Source organism: Lissotriton helveticus (assembly GCF_964261635.1).
Source record: "Lissotriton helveticus chromosome 1_1 unlocalized genomic scaffold, aLisHel1.1 SUPER_1_unloc_5, whole genome shotgun sequence".
Classification (NCBI taxonomy): domain Eukaryota; kingdom Metazoa; phylum Chordata; class Amphibia; order Caudata; family Salamandridae; genus Lissotriton; species Lissotriton helveticus.
Genome location: NW_027611692.1, coordinates 1,712,165 through 1,732,953, shown reverse-complemented (window position 1 = coordinate 1,732,953; position 20,789 = coordinate 1,712,165). Strand labels below are relative to the sequence as shown.

Sequence of the window (20,789 nt, the reverse complement as noted above, 5' to 3'; positions counted from 1 at the left end):
ATGAACACATGAAAGTACGCCTTAATTTCATTGCCCTCGATTCATACTCTGGACCATAGTTTAGGGATATGTCTAGGCATAGTACTCGCAATACACAATAGATTTGTGTGCGGCAGAGGCCAAAACTCAAAAGTCAGGATACCAGATACAAATAGGTGGTAACTCAGGGCAGGGGAAAATGCCTGTTGTCCATAGAGGGGAAATTCCCGTCCCAGAAATCTACATTAAAAATTAATTAATAGTATCCTTTTTGAAATATCTGTTTGGTGCCAGTGCATATGACTTTAATTTCTGCCTTTGGGATTCTATGTTACATGTCCATAGGGTGCATATATCCTTTGTGAGCTTAATAAAATGTTGAAATTTCTATAAATCCTCACTCCTACATCCAAGTACTCCCAGGCTACCATTCTACACTCGGCACTGTCTGAAATACAGCTCAACATTTTCAAAATTCTGCAACTCTGCATTGATTCGGCTTGTAAATTACATTTTTGGAAATTTTCATGTATTAACTATTTAATTTTAATACTATAGGTGATTGAAATTACTGACGAAGAAAGCAAGATTTAGCACCAGGCAACTGAAGTCAATGCCATGAGAAGGATTATTTTGAAAAACTGAAGGACTTCCAGCATTCTACGTTTAAACAATTTCCAAAATCTAGGTGTGGCGAGGAAGTGGGAGCTGAGGAAAGTACTATACTGTAAGTGAAGTCTCTAATTTAGTATTTCATTAACCCAGAGCAAAGCCATATCTGTGCACAGAATAACGTTCATCTAAAACATCATGTCATTCCAGAGAGGAAGCACACACTGCATAAAAGAAAGTTATAACAAAAGGTTTCTTCTGCAGACCATCAAAGAAAAGACGCAGAGAGAAGACTCCGAAGCTGACACATTAACAACCGAAAGATTGGAAAATCACCTTTGTTCAACAACCGTTTTTAACCAGTTACACAAGTTTGAGACTATCTGCCTCTGGGTATAAAACCACTACCCACTCTGCTTACTCTTGCGAAAACCTTAAAAATTCACCACTTTATTGTGTTCATAACCATTTCAGATTGTTTCCTTTTTATTGTGTACTGTTCTGTAATTCTATGTAAATCGCCTCAACATTATCTGCTGTGCGTGAGTGATATGTAAAACTGTTAAAGGTAAAAATGGATTAAATGAGCACAGTTGCGCTATAGGTAATGTAAATACATCCTCGTCTTAAGAACTACAAATCTTAACCTTACACCAAACAAAGAAAGGGTAAAAGGAACTGATGTTCTGCGACTGGTGATCCACAATAGTACTGTGCACGTTCTAACACCCTCAGTTACTGCCATTACGTCAGTGCAAAAAGGTACTTGTCAGTTTAATCATTAAATATCAGACTAACACCTTATCACTGCATTGCTAAGAATCTATACAAATAGAATTGAGAAAAACTTCTGCCACAAAATAACCCAAAGACTGTTATCTGCTTGAAACATTTCGACAGGTGTTACAGGGCTGCTTCCAGACATATTTTGCTCAATTCAAGTGTTAAGAAGATTACACACAATTTCTTTTAGAGATAAATGCTGAACATTATCTAAACAAGCCTGACTCTAAAATCGGGTTCACTCTTACCGTGGCATATAAGCAAGAGAAAACTAAACGTAGAGATATTAACTCTAGGTATACACCTTATAAAAACACGGACTGTGAGAACAAATTCAGTGTTCAAAACCGCCTCAATCAAGGCAAAATACCCTAAGTTGGGGAAAAAAGTTACATGTGCCAAAAAAGATACAGCCATAAATCTCATCTCACAGAATTTGACAGAATGCACACTGGGGGAATCCACTCTCAGTGCAAAGTATGCCAAAAAAGTTTCAGGCGTAAATCTTATCTCACTGAGCATATGAGAATCCACACTGGGGAAAACCACTCTCCGTGCAAAGTATGCCAAAAAAGTTTCAGCCGTAAATCTTATCTCACTGAGCATATGAGAATCCACACTGGGGAAAAACCTAATCAGTGCTCTGAATGCCAGAAAAGCTTCAGAGTCAAGCCGAGTCTATATCAACATGCATTAACCCACTCTGTGGAAAAACCTTACCAGTGCTCTTCATGCCAAAAAAGTTTCTGCCGGAAATCTTATCTCACTGAGCATATGAGAATCCACTCTGGGGAAAAACCTTATCAGTGCGCTGAATGCCAGAAATGTTTCAGTGACAAAAGAGGACTCACTCTACATACAAGGACCCACACTGGGGAAAAACCTTACCAGTGCTCTGAATGCCAGGAATGTTTCAGTGACCAAAGCAGTCTCACTCGGCATATCAGAACCCACACTGGGGAAAAAGCTTTTCAGTGCTCTGAATGCCAGGAATGTTTCAGTGGCAAAGGCAGTCTCCCCCGGCATATCAGAACCCACACTGGTGAAAAATCTGTTCAGTGCTCTGAATGCCAGAAATGTTTCAGTGACCAAAGCAGTCTAACTCGGCATATAAGAACCCACACTGGGTATAAACCTTTTCAGTGCTCTGAATGCCAGAAATGTTTCAGTTACAAAATCAGACTCACTGAACATACAAGAATCCACACTGGGGAAAACCCTTATCAGTGCTCTGAATGCCCAAAACATTTCAAACTTAAATCACTTCTAACTGCACATTTGAGATTCCACACTGGGGAAAAACCTTATCAGTGCTCTGATTGCCAGGAAAGGTTTTGTAACCAACAAAGTCTTTCTCGACATGCAATAACCCATTCTGCGGAACAACCTTATCAGTGCTCTGAATGCCAGAAATGTTTCAGTATAAAAAGTAGTCTCACACGGCATAGAAAGATCCACGCTGGGGAAAAACGTTATCAGTGCACTGAATGCCACAAATGTTTCAGTGAAAAAAACTGTCTCAATCGGCACACAAGAACCCACACTGGGGAAAAACCTTATCAGTGCTCTGAATGCCAGAAATGTTTCAGTGAAAAACGCTTTCTCATGGTGCATATAAAAACCCACACTGGGGAAAAACCTTTTCAGTGCTCTGAATGCCAGAAAAAATTCCGAGACAGAAGACGTCTTTCTCAACATACAATAAGCCACACAGGGAAAAAACCTTATCCATGCTCTGAATGTCAGAAATGTTTCAGTTACAAAGACAGTCTTGCTGAGCATATAAGAACCCACACTGGGGAAAAGCCTTATCAGTGCTCTGAATGCCCAAAAGATTTCAAACGTAAATCACTTCTAACTGCACATGTGAGATTCCACACTGGGGAAAAACCTTATCAGTGCTCTGAATGCCAGAAATGTTTCAGTGACAAAATAAGACTCACTCAACATATACCAACCCACACTGGGGAAAAACCTTATCAGTGCTCAGAATGCCACAAATGTTTCAGTTTAAAAAGCAATCTCACTAAGCATATAAGAACCCACACTGGGGAAAAACCTTATCAGTGCTCTGAATGCCACAGATGTTTCAGTGAAAAAGTCAGTCTCACTCAGCATATAAGAACCCACACTGGGGAAAAGCCTTATCAGTGCTCTGAATGCCACAGATGTTTCAGTGAAAAAAGCAGTCTCACTTACCATATAAGAATCCACACTGGGGAAAAGCCTTATCAGTGCTCTGAATGCCAAAAATGTTTCAGCCAAAAATCTAGTCTCAGTAAACATGTGAGAATCCACACTGGTGAATAAAATTATCAGTGCTCTAAATGTCAGAAAAGATTCAGAGGTAGAGATGGTTACAAGCACCATAAGAAAACACACCATTAAAATAATTCAGTGCTCCGACTGCCAGAAAAGCATCAATTTTAAACTCAATCTCACTCTACATGAGCAGACGCACAGAGGGGAAAACATTACCAATACTGTGAATGCTATAAATTCCTATTTGATAGGCACAGCCTCACTAACCATAAGCGACTCCATACTGATGAAAAACCTTATGAGTGCTCTGAATGCCAGAAAAGCTGCAGAAAAAAACGCTATTTCACCATGAGAAACTCCACAAATCCTTATGCCATAAAAGGTTGAATCTGAAAGACAGTGTTATGCTTTATGAGCGATCTCACTCTGGGGAAAAACCTTATGAGTGCTCGAAATGCAAGCAATGTTTTGGGTACAAATTACTTCTCACTTGACATGAGCGAACTCACACGGGGGGAAAAAGCCTAATGTGTGTTCTGAATGTCAGATAAGGTTTAATCACGAATACAATGTCACTTCACATGAGAGAATTCACACTGGACTAAAGCCATATCCAGGAGGGGAAAGCCAGAAACGTTATACTCAAAAAGGAGATATCACTAAACATGAGAAATGCATCCAAACCAGGTGAAAAGTAAGGCGTATCTTGAGTTGCAGAAAACTTCTAACAACCTGACTTTACATGAGAGAGCACATATTGTAGTTGCAATAGAATTCATCAAGAAACTCTTGCAGGATAACTTAGGCTGCCCGCATGCAACCTCCAAAGAAATTTCAGGCCTGGAAATATTTTTCATTGCAACAGAATCCACAATTTGAGTATCTGAAAGTTACAAAACTCTCAAGGTCTTTACTTTACACAGAGAAGTGTTAGTGCTTGCAAAAATCAACTAATTGCCCAAAAAATCACAATTATAATGTCTTAAATTTTACTCCACCCAAAAGGTTTCTACTTACCCTTGTTTCTTAACATATGACTGATATCTATTTTTTCATGATAAGATTAAGCCTATGCGGAGTTCCTCAGTGAGGAACGCCGCAAAGTGACAAAAAAACTCTGGCAGTCTACGTGGAGTTCCGCAAGCAGCGGAGTGCGTAAGGGTCATGCAGTTTGTGGTGATTTCATCCCATGTCGGAGGATCATTTGGCCCTTCTCTTCCAGGAAGTTATGGATCTCTTTGTCAAACGCGTCCCTGTGCCAGAAGTAGGTCGGGGTTGCTACTCCCACTACTTCTTGGTACCCAAGTAGGACAAAGGCCTGCATCCTAGCTTAGTCCTCAGGGACATCAACCGCTTTCTCCGAAAGGAGAAGTTCAAGTTGTTAACCTTGGCTCAGGTCTTATCTGCCTTCGCCCCTGGAGATTTGATAGTAGCGTTGGACTTGCAGGACACTTACTTTCACATCCCCATCTTGCCTGCCCACCGGCATTACCTACGGTTCACGGTAGGCCACACGCATTTTCAGTTTACCACACTCCCCTTTGACCTTACCAGCCTCTCCCCCGGGTGTTCACGAAAGTGATGGCGGTGGTCGCAGCTTATCTGCGCAGATCAGGGGGTTCCAGTCTTCCCCTATCTTGACGACTGGCTGTTGAAGGCTCCCACCTCCAGACTACGACGGACTTCCTGCATTTGCTGGGGTTCTCAGTTAACGTGCTGAAGTCGCACCTGATTCCAACCGATAAGCTCCTTTTCATCGGAGCGGTTCTGGACACAGCACAGTTTTGGCTCTATCCTCCCCCGATCTGAGTTCACAGTAGTGATGGATGCGTCACTCCTGGGTTGGGGCGGCCATATGGGAATGGTGGAGATCAAAGACCTCTGGTCTCCGGCGAAGTCCAGGCACCACATCAACCTTCTGGAGCTCCGGGCGATTCATCTTGCACTGAAGGCATTCCTTCTTTCTGTCAAAGAAAGAGTGGTGCAGGTGTTCACGGACAACACCACCGCCATGTGGTACTGCAACAAACAGGGCAGGGTGGGGTCGTGGACCATATGTCAAGAGGCTCTTCGCCTTTGGACATGGCTGGAACATCAGGGCAGATCTCTGGTGGTTCAACACTTAACAGGTTCACTGAACGCCAGGACGGACAAACTCAGCCGCCAGTGCATGATGGATCACAAATGGCATCTTCACTCGAAGGTTGTGCTAGGTCTCTTTCAGTAGTGGGGAGAGCCTTGGTTAGATCTATTCGCCACCAAAGAGAACGCTCAATGTCAGCAGTTCTGCGTGTTAGAGTTTCCAAAGCGGCTGTCGCTCGGCGACCCTTTTCATTGCGAGTGGAGTTGCGGCCTCCTGTACCACTTCTGCCAAGATTGCTGAAGAAGATCAAACGCGATCAGTCCCAAGTCTGGTACCCCGAGCTCTTGAGCTTGGCCATCGATCCTATTGTTAACAGATTTCTGAAGTGCATTACTCATCTCTTTCCTCCTTCTCCTTTCGTAATGCCCTAGTGGGAGTTGACCTCACTTATCTTATGTGTGCTCCCTTTTAGCGCCTACATAATTGTCCTCTTCGCCTCCTTTGAAGACTGCTTTTTTGCTTGCCATCACCTCTGCTGGCAGGATGAGTGAGCTTCAGGCTTATCTTCCAGACCTCCCTTTCTTGCTGTCCATCCAAACAAAGTAGTCCTCTGTGTAAGCCCTCTTTTCTGCCCAAAGTGATTGCCTCTTTCCACATAGGTCTGACCATCAGATTACCTACCTTCTTCCCACCTCTGCTGTGTTTTTCTCTGCCAGGTGCACAACATATAGACTGTTCACACACTTTCTGTAGTATGCTTTGTTCTGGGCAGATAAACTCTAATCCCCACTCTCCTTCTATCCTCGTGTTAGTGCAGCCCGATGTAAACAGTAATTGTAATGTATTTAGATTACATAACACTTACTACCCCATACGAACTTTGAAGCGCTTTTTTGGCAAGTAGCACACTACTCTAGGATCCAAAAATGATTCGTGGTGAATTAGTATAGGGAAATATAAAATGTATATGAGAGCTGGACATGTTGGTCTGTTAGTTGGGTTAAAAAAGATTGTGGGGAGATAGAAGAGGGAAGGTTTTGCATTTATATAACGCTTGCTACCCCTGATGAAGTGTTGAAGTGCTTTTCGGCGAGTAGCATGCTACTCCAGATCCCAAAAAGATGAATAGGATCCAAAAATTATTCGTGGTGAATTAGTATAGGGAAATATAAAATGTATATGAGAGCTGGACATGTTGGTCTGTTAGTTGGGTTAAAAAAGATTGTGGGGAGATAGAAGAGGGAAGGTTTTGCATTTATATAACGCTTGCTACCCCTGATGAAGTGTTGAAGTGCTTTTCGGCGAGTAGCATGCTACTCCAGATCCCAAAAAGATGAATAGACAGATCAATTATGGTGGGGAGGTTGTTTTATTGTATACACACAACTGTACAAAAATTAATAAAATTCTGTTATAAAGTTGTATCCAAGAGGCAAGTATAGTCTCTGATAATAATGTATACAATACTGATAAGTTTTAAGTTGGCTTGCCATCAAGACTGATGCCCCGTAATGTTGATGCAAAGTCATCTGTGCTGGCGTATCCTAAACTCTTGTTGAATTGTAACATCCACCTTGTAGGTACTGCTATTTGTATCAGGTCCACGTTGTAGGCAGACACAAACGCCTAAATTGTGCACTATTTATATTAAGCATAATAAGCATAATGTAAGTGAGCAGATGACAGTAAGCACTGTACAAGCTGTATTAGGTGCTTAGAAGTAGAGTGACATAGAGGGCAATAAACACTCACTAAATCTTTCTTTTATATTATTAATAGTGCTCAAAAGACCATACAATTCAATACGATGTACAAATAGCCCATTGGGGAACAGTTCAGGCATCATCTGGGGATTACACATCCGAGAAACACAAGTGTCTTTCATGAATACAAATTGACTACTCCTCCAAGGACTGCACTGTATTATTGACACGGGCGAAAAGGCAAACAAGCAGTCAGGAGGTACACTGATTGTATACCCCCCACCTGACAGGATGGTGACAGACCCCAACCACCTGCAGGGGAAACGTGCCACCTAACTTAATAGCGGCTAGACGCTTTACTATGTAAGCAGACTGGTGGTTTACAACTGCGCCTACGTTGGGGCACCACATGTTTTTTCCAGCATAATCTGGTGTGCTCCCCCCTGTGTGGAATGATAGCACCCACTGAAAACTGCACCGTTGTGTAGTCTGGGACAGTGCACCTTCCATGTAATTCTGAACTGGGCCTTTAAATACGGTACTATTTTGTGTGCCTATTTAGTTCAGGTATACAAAGAATGTGGTACTACTTGTATACTAGGGTAGGACAAGGAAGATTGAATTTCTATGGTGGCAGAAATGTTTTTGTCAAAGTGCTTTATGCCCTAAATACTCCCCCGTACCCTGAACATAATGAGATTATGTAGATTACACCTCTGCGTGCCTAATGCTGCCATTTGTATTTCAAGACCAGTGATTAATGTGGCTTTATCAAGTTCAACGCCATTAGGCGTTCCCGACCTGTCTGATACTTGCATATGGAAAAGATGGGTCATTTGAACCTAAAGATAGATAAACATATTCATAGGTCACGATTTATGTCTGCATCTAATATAAAACTGTAAATTAGGAGAAGTGATAAGTGAGAAGTTAAAGGCAGCCGCTAATCGAGCTGCATTTGTACACAGGCCTTCCTATATTATGAGATCTATTCCTGCTTAAGTCTTTAATTGCAATGAATACTTTAATACCCAGGCATGAAGTCATCGTCGAGCTGTTTAGATAATCCACCTGTCTCGCCACCTCTTCCTCAATGCATCCTTAACCAGTGGCCTAGCCAGTGTGCCCTGGGCCCCAAGGCAAGAAAGGAAATGTGACCTCTGCCCTTTATTTGGGCTGTGGAAAACAGCAATAATCATTGTTCTGTGGGCCCGTCAGGCCTCTGTTTGAACTGTGACAAACAGCAATTATCAGGGTTCAGTGGGCCTCTAGGACATCTGGGACCTGGTGCCACTGCACCTGCTGCACCAATGGGAAGCTAAGCCCCTGCCCTTAACAGCTTCTATTCTAGCCCCACTGGAGAACCGAAACAACCAAGTACTGATCTGGCCATATATGCAGGCATGCAGCCGCCTCTTCCACTGAAGGGATTTAAGTCGCATGAAAACAGCATGCGGGAAACAACCATTTTCTGAGGTAAAGTCAACCAACACCTCATCTGTTCCAACCTGAATCCATTTAAAACCAGGGACGAAAAAACAGTTCATCGTCATCCCTTGCTTATCAGAAGGGTAAAACAGATTAATCTAACATTACAGTGTACCACATAACAAATTGTGATTCTGTTTACAAATTAAAACTCGCAAGCATATAGAAAGGGCAGCATTTGGCCAAAATAGCCATTTTCCCTTCCCATACTTTTAACACATCTTATACAAAAAAAGCTAATTACATTGTCATCCGAAAATAGTCATTAGCGCCTACTCATAACCAAATGCCATTTAGAATTGTCTTTCACTTCAAGCTTTCAAATGTAAATTGATATAAAAGCAGTATTGAATTGTTTGACGTTGTGCACTCTTACCAAAATTTATAGCATCAATTTTATATGACACACCATAGAAAAAAGGAGTTGTTTATATATACACTAAACCTCCAGAAACGTTTGATTAACCAGTTATAAAGTCACATCTAGCTTAGTTAGTTTATAGTCTTCTTTTATTTTTTAATAGTAATTATTTCACGTTTTTACTGAATATGCATGGCTAAACACTTATAAGGTCCCAAAGGCGAGACCTATTGGCTATGACAATGCTTGTTATTGATTGAGTTCATTGAGCGGCAGAACTTTTGATTAAGTCCTGAAGAATGCCGCAAACACCTCTTTGGAGGGTTAAATGGCTGAAACATGTTGACCTCTTATTGACTCTAACAGTGCATATATATTTCTCCCACAGTGTCCTATTTTTAATCCTGGCCCAGGGGTGTACAAATAATGGAACCCACATACCCTTTAGCAAGTTTTAACTTTCACTCTGCTGCCCCCACTACCCTGAGCTCATTATTGTGGTATTTAGTATACCTTTCTATATAACAAAATATGCCTGAACTCCTCCTTCTCAGTGAGGGGGTTGTATCACGGTGCAAGGAGATTCCCAATAAGGAAGCATGCCAACTATGGTGGGTGAGGGAAATCGTCCTTTTAAAGGGATATTTCATCTTAGCTAGGTCTTCATTTGCAACAGTAATCCTCAGAGACCCAAGGGTTTCTTGAATGTGGTAGAAATGCATTTTTACCCCTTGATTGTACGTTCAAGCACAGACCATTCATTGCATGAAATGTGATCTATGTAGGGAAAATACTCTGTGCACTGACAAAATGTGTTAAAATAACAGAAAGTTGATAATCGCATTTAATAACTTCTCATACCTGGATTTATCAAGAAGAGAAGTCTGTTAATTCTATCATATTTTTGATACCACAAGGTATAAGAAATTAGGGGATCTTTATCTAATATCTTTATCAGTAAATTATATGAAATTATTGAACATAAACTTTCCCAAGTATTATTTCTAAAGATTAAGGAATTGGTCTTTTCTAAACTAACCCCAGTGCGTATGACTACAATAACCACCTCTCTCAAATCAATATTGTGCTTGTTTTAGTGAGAAAGCTAAATGATCTAGGAGAAACCAGGACCTAGGTCAGTATTTTTCTTAGGAAGCTTCAAGTTAGAGAGTGAAAACACTTTTTAGAATGCCCCGAAAATTGTGATAAAGATATTTCAATATGTTTGACAAAAAGAATAGGTACATTTCATGACAATATTGAAATGGGAACTAACAGGAATAAATATTTACACAACATTACAAAAATATTAGAGACTAAATTTCAGCAATATAGGAAATACTGAGGTTCATGTACTAATAATCCATTTGGTAAAAAGTGGTTGCTTGTAGAGTCAGCACACTACTTTGTCTGTGATAGCTTTTAAATAAAGGCATTTTGAATGCACCCCATTTTACTTTCAGATTCACAAATGTCCCCTTGGGTTACTACCTCCTGTTACTGTTTTTCAGTCCACATATGGTTTCAAAGCTCAATACATACCTTAATACATACCTTAACAATGTATTCAATATTCAGAAGGGAAACTATTAACATTCCCCTTCCAAATTCTGAATTGTTAAATGGGCTTAGTACATTTCAAAAAGGGGTTTAGCATTTGCAAACTCTGTGAATTACTGAACCAGTGGATTTTGTTAACAATAAAACATGAGGCCATTTTTCTCAATTCCCTCCAAATTAAGTTTGCTAATAATGTTAGTTGAATAATAACCGGTGCATGTACCTATTTAGTGTTAGTGTTGCTTCAGATCAAATAAAAACCATCACACATAACTCTTGCACAATACTTAAAGACAGAATTTCTGACATCCAGCGTTAATGTTTTGTTAGATATATTTGCAAATGTTGTCACTTGTTTCAGGAACAATGTGTGTCTTCTGGGTTTACTCTAAACCACTATAATAAACATATTCAATGCTTTGAGATTTGATCTGTTTGTACTGGTTTCTATTGCAGACAACAATCTAGATTTAGACCAAGAATCAATTCCACCCATGGCTTTTAAAATCTATTTATCAATGATCTCTATTAGTGTTATCGCAACTAAAACTGTAATAGAACTGATCTGAGAGATGGACCTTCAAGTATTATGCTCAGTCAATTTATTGAACAAACTATGGAGTTAAAATCTGAATAGATTAGATCCACAAGCATTGCCTGACCACTGTATTTTACATCAATAGATTACTTATCAGCACATGTTCTCTAAGTTCAATTCAGTCATCTTCTATTTTTTGCGGAGCTCGTGCTGGCTCTGTTAGAACTCTTTCAAATATATGACATTTAAATGTCCCAAAAAATCAGGAATTCTAGTTTCAAGCCTGGTCAAACCTTAATGAATGCTACACCAAATGATGCCCTTCTGTTCCTACATTTTATTGTGCACCTTGATTCAGAAATGGCATGTTTTTGCTTTTGGAGGTAAAATTCTAAACATATTTATTGTTGTTGCCATCTGAAACATTATCACAAATTGAGAAGATAACAACAAATAGTCTTGTGATGCTTGCTGGAATGGGAAGTGTTTAATCAAAAAGTGGCTGGAATTCAAGTTTAGGTGACAATTTTACAAAAGTGTATGGACTTTGTATATATTTCAAATTGTTGATCTCCAAAATGGCCTAAATCAATAAATTGAATTTCAATTCAATCATTTGAATCCTATTGTTGGAAAAGATGTGATTTTGAACCCCATGAGGCGGTTCCTTTCCAGAAAGCATTCAGGTTGTAATCATGAGTCAAATAATGCTGAGGAGGTTAAAATATTCAAATTGAATTCTAATTACATATGAAATGTTCATTGTTCAATATATTTCTCTTAGTATTTTAATGTGAGGACTTTATTGCTTAAGCAAAATAATTCGTATTTGTTTTTCTATATGTAGGAACCATTACATTAATGAAATCACTGTATCCTACCTTCTTTGTTTGTAAAAACAGTTTCAATCGGGTCGGGGACAATCGATATTTGCCCGGCGGTATTGCCTCTGTGACCCTCTAGTCAGTTAAATCAATGAAGAGGCAGGCGCTGGAGACTGGAAGGCAGGAAACAAGGGTTTTTATTCTCTCCGGAGGAGAACACAACGAAACGGACAGAAGGTATCGTTCTGAGGTGCTCTAACTGCATCCCGGAGGCCTGGCCTCTTATACATGAGTTTATCTCTTTATTACATGTAACACATTCTCGTTGATACTTTGATGTACGGAAAGACATACCCGGAATCCCCCTTTGGGGCCCGTTCCCACACACATTTACAGTTGAAATCCCCACCCTAATCACAACAGGTGATGAGCATCGCGCAGCTGGATAATCCGCCGAGTCACGGGATGTGGGGAGTGTGATTGGGTCTCATGGGGTGGGGGCTTTGATCAACCCGGGGATTTCTTTGATGGGGGAAGCTTTCTATTGTACGGGGAGGGGCAAGGGTGGTATCGGCAGAGCTGGGTGTCGGCTTGGGAACGGGGAGGACAAAACGGGCACACGGGGAAAAAGGGGGTTTGCATCTAAGGGCCGGAGATCATGAAAGGAAAGCAGGGAGGTGTCGCGCTGGGAACAGGATGAGGGCCGGGGGCAGAGCAGCGCCGAAGAGGGGTTTATGACTCAAGGCAGGTGCAAGCAGGGGGTGGTCAGCGTGCAGGCTTAGCGAAGGCAAAGGGCTATGTCAGGGGCTAGCGGCATGCAAAAGGGTTTGTTCTGATCGGGGCATCTTAAAATGGCGGGCGCGCACGACAAAAGTGTGGCATCAGGGGAAGAGGCAAGATGGCGCAGATAATGTTCACCAAAACGCACTAATTTTCCACAGTCCCTCCTTTAACATATTCAAGACATCTTGTTGGTTCATTTTCTACTCGGGTCTATTGTGGTGAGCATGAAAGAGAGAGCGGTAGGAAACCCAAGATAAAGAGTTGTAAACAATACACTTTGAGGTTACTAGTTTTTAGGAGGTGCACCTATTTGATGAACTTTGATAAATTTGTTCAGCAGGAAAGTCATAGGAATGAAATACAAAAACGGCGAGCAGCAAGTACATATCATAACGTAAACTGGCAGGTTAATACATATTTCGGATTCGGATTGGAGCAGGATCAATACAATGGTGGCTGGGAGAGAAATGAGGCGTAGAAAAAACGGTGGTTGAGGTGGTCAAACGTTCGAAGTTTACGAGTTCTCATTGTTCTTTGTGGTCTTTCGTTGGCGCTGTTGAGCACCGGCGGTGGAGCTACGAGTCCAGCTCTGGTCTAAGTTCTGTGTTGCAGGGCACGACCCTTTCCTCGCGTTTCTGGTCGGAAAAGGTCCTTTTCGCCCCGTGTCCTTTGAGGTGATTGTCAGAAAGTTCCGATGGAAGAAGAGCGTTCAAAACAGTCTATAGGGTAGGTCAGAGGAAAAAGAGGGGGATGGAGCAAGGCCAAATTAGGAACAAACTAGGGGAACGAGAGACTTCAAATAGGCGGGCGTGTGACGGAATTCAGAGAGCGGGGACTTGTCGACAGGCACTGGACGTCGAGCAGGGGCATCAGGTCGACCCTTTCTTTTCATGCTGTCGAAAACAGTGCCTCGTCCTGCAGCTCTTTTCAGTCGTGGTCTCGCCTTGGCCAATGTCGTAGGTGTCCCTTAGTCTGCAGTCGGGCCTCGTGCTCCCACATCCGGTCCTTCTCTCCTCCAACAGCAGTACCCTTAAACAAGTTTGAAAAGACAGTCTTTTAGAAAATTTTCGGATGACGATAATCAAAAAGTCTATTTCTCTCCCAGCTCCAGGCAAAGAATGAAAATGTCCGTCATTTTTAACGTTCACAACTGGCATATGAATGACCGGTGGCGGACCTGCTGGATTTACTATGACTTTCCTTCATAATCATTTATTACAGGCATGACAGTTCATCTGATGGTAACCCACCTTCGGGAGATAAATCTGGCAAAGATATGCCGTTCTCTAGAGTTTCACATTTACAAAGGGTACAGTGAGTCGTCAACATGGTACTACACAGGTATTTCGCTGAGAGACGAACATGGCTAAACATTTCCTTTCTATCGGTGCATCCTGTTTTTCAGCTACTGCGAGGTAGTCTGTTAACCTTGTAAAACATCATTCTGGGTCCTACGTAACCCTTTACAGCCCGGTTACTTAACTAGGAAGGACAGGGGATTTATGGGAAACAACCAGGGACATAGACAGGGGAGGCAACGTGGGTGATCGTTTTTCTGGTTTGGGTATTGCGACGATTCGGGGAGGGGAGGGTCGCGTATTCTGAGGTCCTTGTTTTATACTATAGGAGCCGTTGACATGTAGTTCCCCTTATTTCGGGCCAGATTAGGGAACCTCTGTCGTCTTACCTGTCCTTTCCCTTACGGCCCAACCTGGGTTCATTGACTTCTAGCGGAAAAGGAGAGGTAATGACGCGGCCTCAGGGTGATTGCATTAAAGACAAATGTTTGTGCAAATACTGACGGTATTTGAAGCCAATTAGGTGGTGTGCTAGGGGTGGCAATCTTGCCAATTTCGGGGCTAACCACTCGGAAGAGTGGTAGTGAAAAAATAGAGAGAGAGTGAGAGAGAGAGAGAGAGAGAGAGAGAGAGAGAGAGAGAGAGAGAGAGAGAGAAAGAGAGAGAGAGAGAGAGTGAGAGAGAGAAAGAGAGAAAGAGAGAGAGAGAGAGAGAGTGCAACGGCAGGCTAAATAGTACACGTGCAACGGAGAGGGCGGCAGTGCGTTCGAGAAAGGCTATTTAGTGCATTACACAGTAAAGGGTATTCACGAGTCCACGTTAGCTTGTACAAATACATGGATTCATAAGTCCTTTACTTACCTCTAACTCGTCTTTCCTCCTTGGGGCAGGGTCCCCGGGGATATGGTTTTCGGAGTCGAGGGGGGGGTAGTGTGTTCATGTAGGGCGTGTGCGGGGAAACATAAAAAGGAAACCAGAGGTGCCTAGTGCGAGGTATCTAGTCAAAGGATATATCTCACTATCGGGATCCTTAAACCTCTTTCAACGCCGTGGCGTCCTAAAGTTCTTCGGTTCTTGGGTCCCTGCTACTTTGGAACGTTGTACTTTACAGTATTTACATTATTTCATTTCACCCTCCTTTTACATTCCCTCATTTACACCATTCGTTTTACCCATCCTTGGAAGTCACGGTCTTCCTCTACGCGAGAGTTCATGAGTCAGTCGCGTACTTTTAAGACGGAGTGTCGTGTTGTCGATCCGATCCGTCCTCCAGGGCTGGGCAACCATCTTCCTTTAACCTTAAAGAGAGAGCAGAGTAGGGTGCACAGAAAAAGAACTTTCCCACCCATCCCATATTGTTTTAAAATAAAGCATGCAATACCCGTCCATAGTTTCAAAGACTTTATTTTGCAAATTCATTTCAGCATATGGATTAGGAGGGTGTGGTCGTATTTGGTCGGTCGTGGTAATGGCTAAAGTGCGTACAGCGGGGGTGTCGTTTGCAACAGTAAAAACATCGGAAAGTTTCATTCATTCATTTGTGAGAGACTAAAACGTCTATTAATTGGCTGGGGGTTCGGGGGCATATATTTTCATAATTTAGAAACATAAGCATAACAGGTGTAATCAGATTTCCTATATACATACCGTACGCATGTATCGTAAATGAGGTTTACATCAGTTATAAAAATATAATACATTGTATATTCGTAATCAACGTTTGTAACGGGGATCTTTTCATACTGTTCGTCGAGTGAGCTCTCCTTGTCTTTTCTAGCCAAGTGTACAAAGGATCACAAAAATCTCAGAACATCAAGTTTATATTAGTGCGAAGGAACACCACGAGGTGTTCGTAAGTTCCGATTGATACCAGCGCCATTTTGGGCGGGGCCGGCACAGTCCGGAAGCAGCATCAGGGGGAAATGTTTCCATTACTGGTAGTTTGGACCAGAGTCCTTTTCGGCAGTTCTAGAATTCACGCTAACAGAAGGTGTGGCAATGTCATGTTTGTTTCGTTGGCGATCGAAGCAGCCGTCCCTTACCGGAAACCTGCAAAGGCCGAAGGCTCCGTCGGGGACCTTTGTATGATCTTCAAGGCTGCGGAGATGCTGCCGGAGATGGGGGCTCGTGCTCCATGGGACAAATGTTTGAGTTGTATGGCTGGCCGAAGTTACTCTAGTGGCCGGGGCCCGCCTTCCAGCGGATCCAGACGCCATTTTGAGGCCCTACAGGGGCCACCCTCGTCGAGTTTGCAAGAATGGAAGAGACCCTTCGGAGTGAAAGGAAGAGGTCCCTGTTTTGTGAGAGCGGGACGTTCAGCTGGGGTGCAGCTGTGATGCCCCCACCTGGGGGGGGGGGGCGAGGGAGACTCGTTCACATCGTCTCCTTCTCCCGGTGCACTCCATGCCGCTCCTTTTCATCGCCCTGCATGAAGGCCTCTCCACATCCGGTGTTCCCTAAGTGTCACCATTGTACGTTCGGTGCTGCGCAAATACTGGGGTGCCACCATTGTGTGTTCGGTGCTGCGCAAGTACTGGGGTGCCACCATGGTGTGTCCGGTGCTGTGGAAGTATGGGCACCATCGCCTGACTGGGGGTGTTCGGCGTCGGACTGGGGGCTGGGAAACCTCCTACCGGTGGGGGTGGGAGAGGCTCGTCCGCGTCGCCTCTCCCTCCCAGCCCAACTTGGACAAATTGTTGTGGAGGTACGTGCAGGACATCCCGCCGTCCAGGACTGCTGCGGCTGTGACAGAAGAGAAAAGGAAGAGATGCCTCGCTCTCCTCTTGACATGTGGCGGGACTACCTTAGTCTTTCCAGGCCCGTTGCGGCCGGCCAAGGAGACACGTGGCGGGACTACCTGCAAATGCCCAGGCTGCGGGCTCCTGTCTCTCCTCCGGCTCCCCCATACGTTAAGATTTCCTGACCAAGAGTTGGCGGCGGGGCTCGCCTTATATGGGTTGCCGTTGGTTGGGCGTAGCCGTAACCCTACCCTATTTTGGAAGGTTCCAGAATGGGGGGGGGCGAATGTTCTGTTTGACTTTCATTTTCTACAGTTTATCGTTATTATTCCTTGTTTGTTGTGTTAAATTAAAAGTTCAAGTTTATTAATGTTCTACGGATTTTGTTTTATCATTTCTTTCTTTCCAGGTTGCTTTTATGCTAAGTTTCTGCTAACAGGGGTCGAGTAACACGGAAACACGTGTAGAGGGGTGACGCAGATTTGTACATTTACATACGCACGAACTCAGACGGGGGGCAGTACAAGTACGACATACAAAGACCCAAGACAAATATAAAAACAGTTATCGGTCATAATTATCTCTTTCCGTCTGTAAGTTTTTAAACGAGGCTGGGTTCCCGTCTTGACATTGCCCGACCTAGGAGAACTTGATCATGCCGCTGAGATTTTCCTGGCGAAATCTGTGCCATCGGGCATAATCAAACGTGGTGGTTCTGTCTGGCCTGTCTATGTAAGTCGGGTTCTTCTCTGTCTCGCGCCTTTTCTCGTACTGTCGGTCTGTCGTTCCTGTCGGTCCTCTGCTCCTACTCACGCTCAGTAGAGTCGGGCATTGGGCTTTCCAGTGTCCGACATACCTACAAAAAGCGCATTGGTCTGACCCTAAGTCTGGTCGTCCTTGGTATAGTGTCGGGGGGTAAGTTGTGGGTAGCGGTGTCCTGGGGTTGTCCTGTCGGTATATTTCCCTACTTGGTTTATCCTCGTCTTTTCTCTGTCGTTTCGTAGCCTCTCTGCGCCACATACCGAGACTGTCGAGCATAATTGGCGTCGTCTTATTATTTCGAAGGGCTATTTCTAACGTTTCTATTTTATCAAGGTCAAAGGATCCTGCCAGTGGCCACTGTTTATCTTGGCTATCTTCGGTATACCTATGCCATAATTTATTATAAGCTATGGTGACTAACCCATAGTTTATGAACATGTCCTTATTAGGGGTGCCTTCTAGTGGAGCCATATGGTCCACCTCTAACACCCGGTCCGGGCTAAACAGGCTATTTATCAATGGGGAGAAGACAGACATGACGGCTCGTAACGAGGGACTAAAAAGTCAGCACTGCCTATCTTATCACTAGGTGCAAAGACTAGACAGAATATTTCTATTCTACGTTGTTTGCAGGCAGTGAATACCTCATGGATCCCAAAAAAAACCAATAGACCAACAAAATAACAATGGGGAGAATGAGTAGGATCGCAAAGATCTGCGTTACCTACCCTTTTCACTATCTGCAAAAAGGATGGTCTCTTCCCTGCTTGCAGACAGAGAATCTCCAGGAAACAATAGTTTGTGAACAACAGTTCAGTTTCAAGCAATTATTGAGTGGGGGAGAAAAAGAATAAGCACGGCTGCTACCCTACTTATCCTTCACTGCTTGCAAAGGGAGAGAGAGCCTGTTGCTTCTCCGTTTGCAGACAGTGAATCTCTAAATAAAAATAAACAAGGCAATACTAGTATTTTGAACAATCAAACGATCAAAACAAATTTCGCAATTAGTCGTGGCAACACGACCTTACCCGGACCATGTGGACAGTTTCTTGTCTTCCGAATCCAGCGCCCGATCGTCCTCTTTTTCTCGTATTTCTCACGGCACTCCTGATGGTTCCCAGTCAGGACCGTAGATCACTCGAGAGAGGTCTGTTCGGAACTAGTGAAGTTCGGATGATCGGCTGCCAGACGAGGGTCTATTGGGCAAGAGCTCTCCCGATCGTTGCAGTCGTTCACTCTGTCGTCGGGACCTCTCCCACTGGATCCACGAGTCGCTGATGGGCCCCACGTTGGGCGCCAATTGTAAAAACAGTTTCAATCGGGTCGGGGACAATCGATATTTGCCCGGCGGTATTGCCTCTGTGACCCTCTAGTCAGTTAAATCAATGAAGAGGCAGGCGCTGGAGACTGGAAGGCAGGAAACAAGGGTTTTTATTCTCTCCGGAGGAGAACACAACGAAACGGACAGAAGGTATCGTTCTGAGGTGCTCTAACTGCATCCCGGAGGCCTGGCCTCTTATACATGAGTTTATCTCTTTATTACATGTAACACATTCTCGTTGATACTTTGATGTACGGAAAGACATACCCGGAATCCCCCTTTGGGGCCCGTTCCCACACACATTTACAGTTGAAATCCCCACCCTAATCACAACAGGTGATGAGCATCGCGCAGCTGGATAATCCGCCGAGTCACGGGATGTGGGGAGTGTGATTGGGTCTCATGGGGTGGGGGCTTTGATCAACCCGGGGATTTCTTTGATGGGGGAAGCTTTCTATTGTACGGGGAGGGGCAAGGGTGGTATCGGCAGAGCTGGGTGTCGGCTTGGGAACGGGGAGGACAAAACGGGCACACGGGGAAAAAGGGGGTTTGCATCTAAGGGCCGGAGATCATGAAAGGAAAGCAGGGAGGTGTCGCGCTGGGAACAGGATGAGGGCCGGGGGCAGAGCAGCGCCGAAGAGGGGTTTATGACTCAAGGCAGGTGCAAGCAGGGGGTGGTCAGCGTGCAGGCTTAGCGAAGGCAAAGGGCTATGTCAGGGGCTAGCGGCATGCAAAAGGGTTTGTTCTGATCGGGGCATCTTAAAATGGCGGGCGCGCACGACAAAAGTGTGGCATCAGGGGAAGAGGCAAGATGGCGCAGATAATGTTCACCAAAACGCACTAATTTTCCACATGTTTCCTTTCCTGTTCTTTATGGACGTTTCTATTGTTGAACTTTAAAGTTTTCCCGAAATTAGGAATTGTGCTCTACATAACTTTGCTGTGTTACAGTGTGTTGATTTTTATGTACTACTTGTGTCTCTTATGTGTATGGCAACTGATGTTTTTTTTTGTTTTAATAATCAGCTTATGTTTGTTTTTATTATTCAATAAAATGTTTCAAACACAACAAATGGTAGTTGATATGTATTTACAACTGCAGCATTTTTATTGTATGGGCAGTTTCAAAGGGGCCAAAAATATGGTCTGTGGGATGACGGAGGACCACATTGGCATCAGCAGGGAGAGGTTTGGGCAGGTGATTAGGGGTACATATAAGGTTGGAAGTAGGGGGAACAAAGCATGTACATAGTGTGGACTGTGACTCCTAGAGTTATTGTGAGGGATACCATGCTATCCTGAAAATGAATCCCCTAGTGATTATTATCAACAAACTTTATTCGGTTTTATAAAAGAAAAACATCTTCCAAGTTACATATTGACAAATATAATATGTCCAAGTTAATCAGAACACAAGGTAAAAATTCATGAATTACAGCAGTAGCACTTGCGTCTTTGAGATCTCAATGAATGGCGTCATCAGAATCGGTAGCCGCTGGGGACAACACAGTGCATGGGCCGTTACTGGTTCAAGCAAAGTATCAACATCTGTTGGCATGACTGATGGGAGTGTGGACTGTGACTCCTGGAGTTATTGTGAGGGATACCATGCTACCCTGTAAATGAATCCCCTAGTGATTATTATCAACAAACTTTATTCGGTTTTATAAAAGAAAAACATTTTCCAAGTTACA

At 43.3% G+C, this 20,789-nt stretch overlaps 1 protein-coding gene and 1 long non-coding RNA gene across 2 annotated transcripts; both read left to right on the top strand.

Moving 5' to 3' along the window:
* The first annotated feature begins 543 nt into the window (after nt 1-543).
* LOC144806155 (uncharacterized) lies at nt 544-1,064 on the top strand. The gene is made up of 2 exons (XR_013605704.1): nt 544-706; nt 802-1,064. It is a non-coding gene; the product is annotated as an uncharacterized LOC144806155 (long non-coding RNA).
* An 832-nt stretch (nt 1,065-1,896) lies between these two features.
* On the top strand, nt 1,897-4,623 carry LOC144806138 (uncharacterized). Its single transcript, XM_078672570.1, has one exon. It carries the CDS (start codon nt 1,897-1,899, stop codon nt 3,682-3,684), a length of 1,788 nt encoding a protein of 595 aa, XP_078528696.1. The 3' UTR covers nt 3,685-4,623.
* Nucleotides 4,624-20,789: the final 16,166 nt, after the last annotated feature.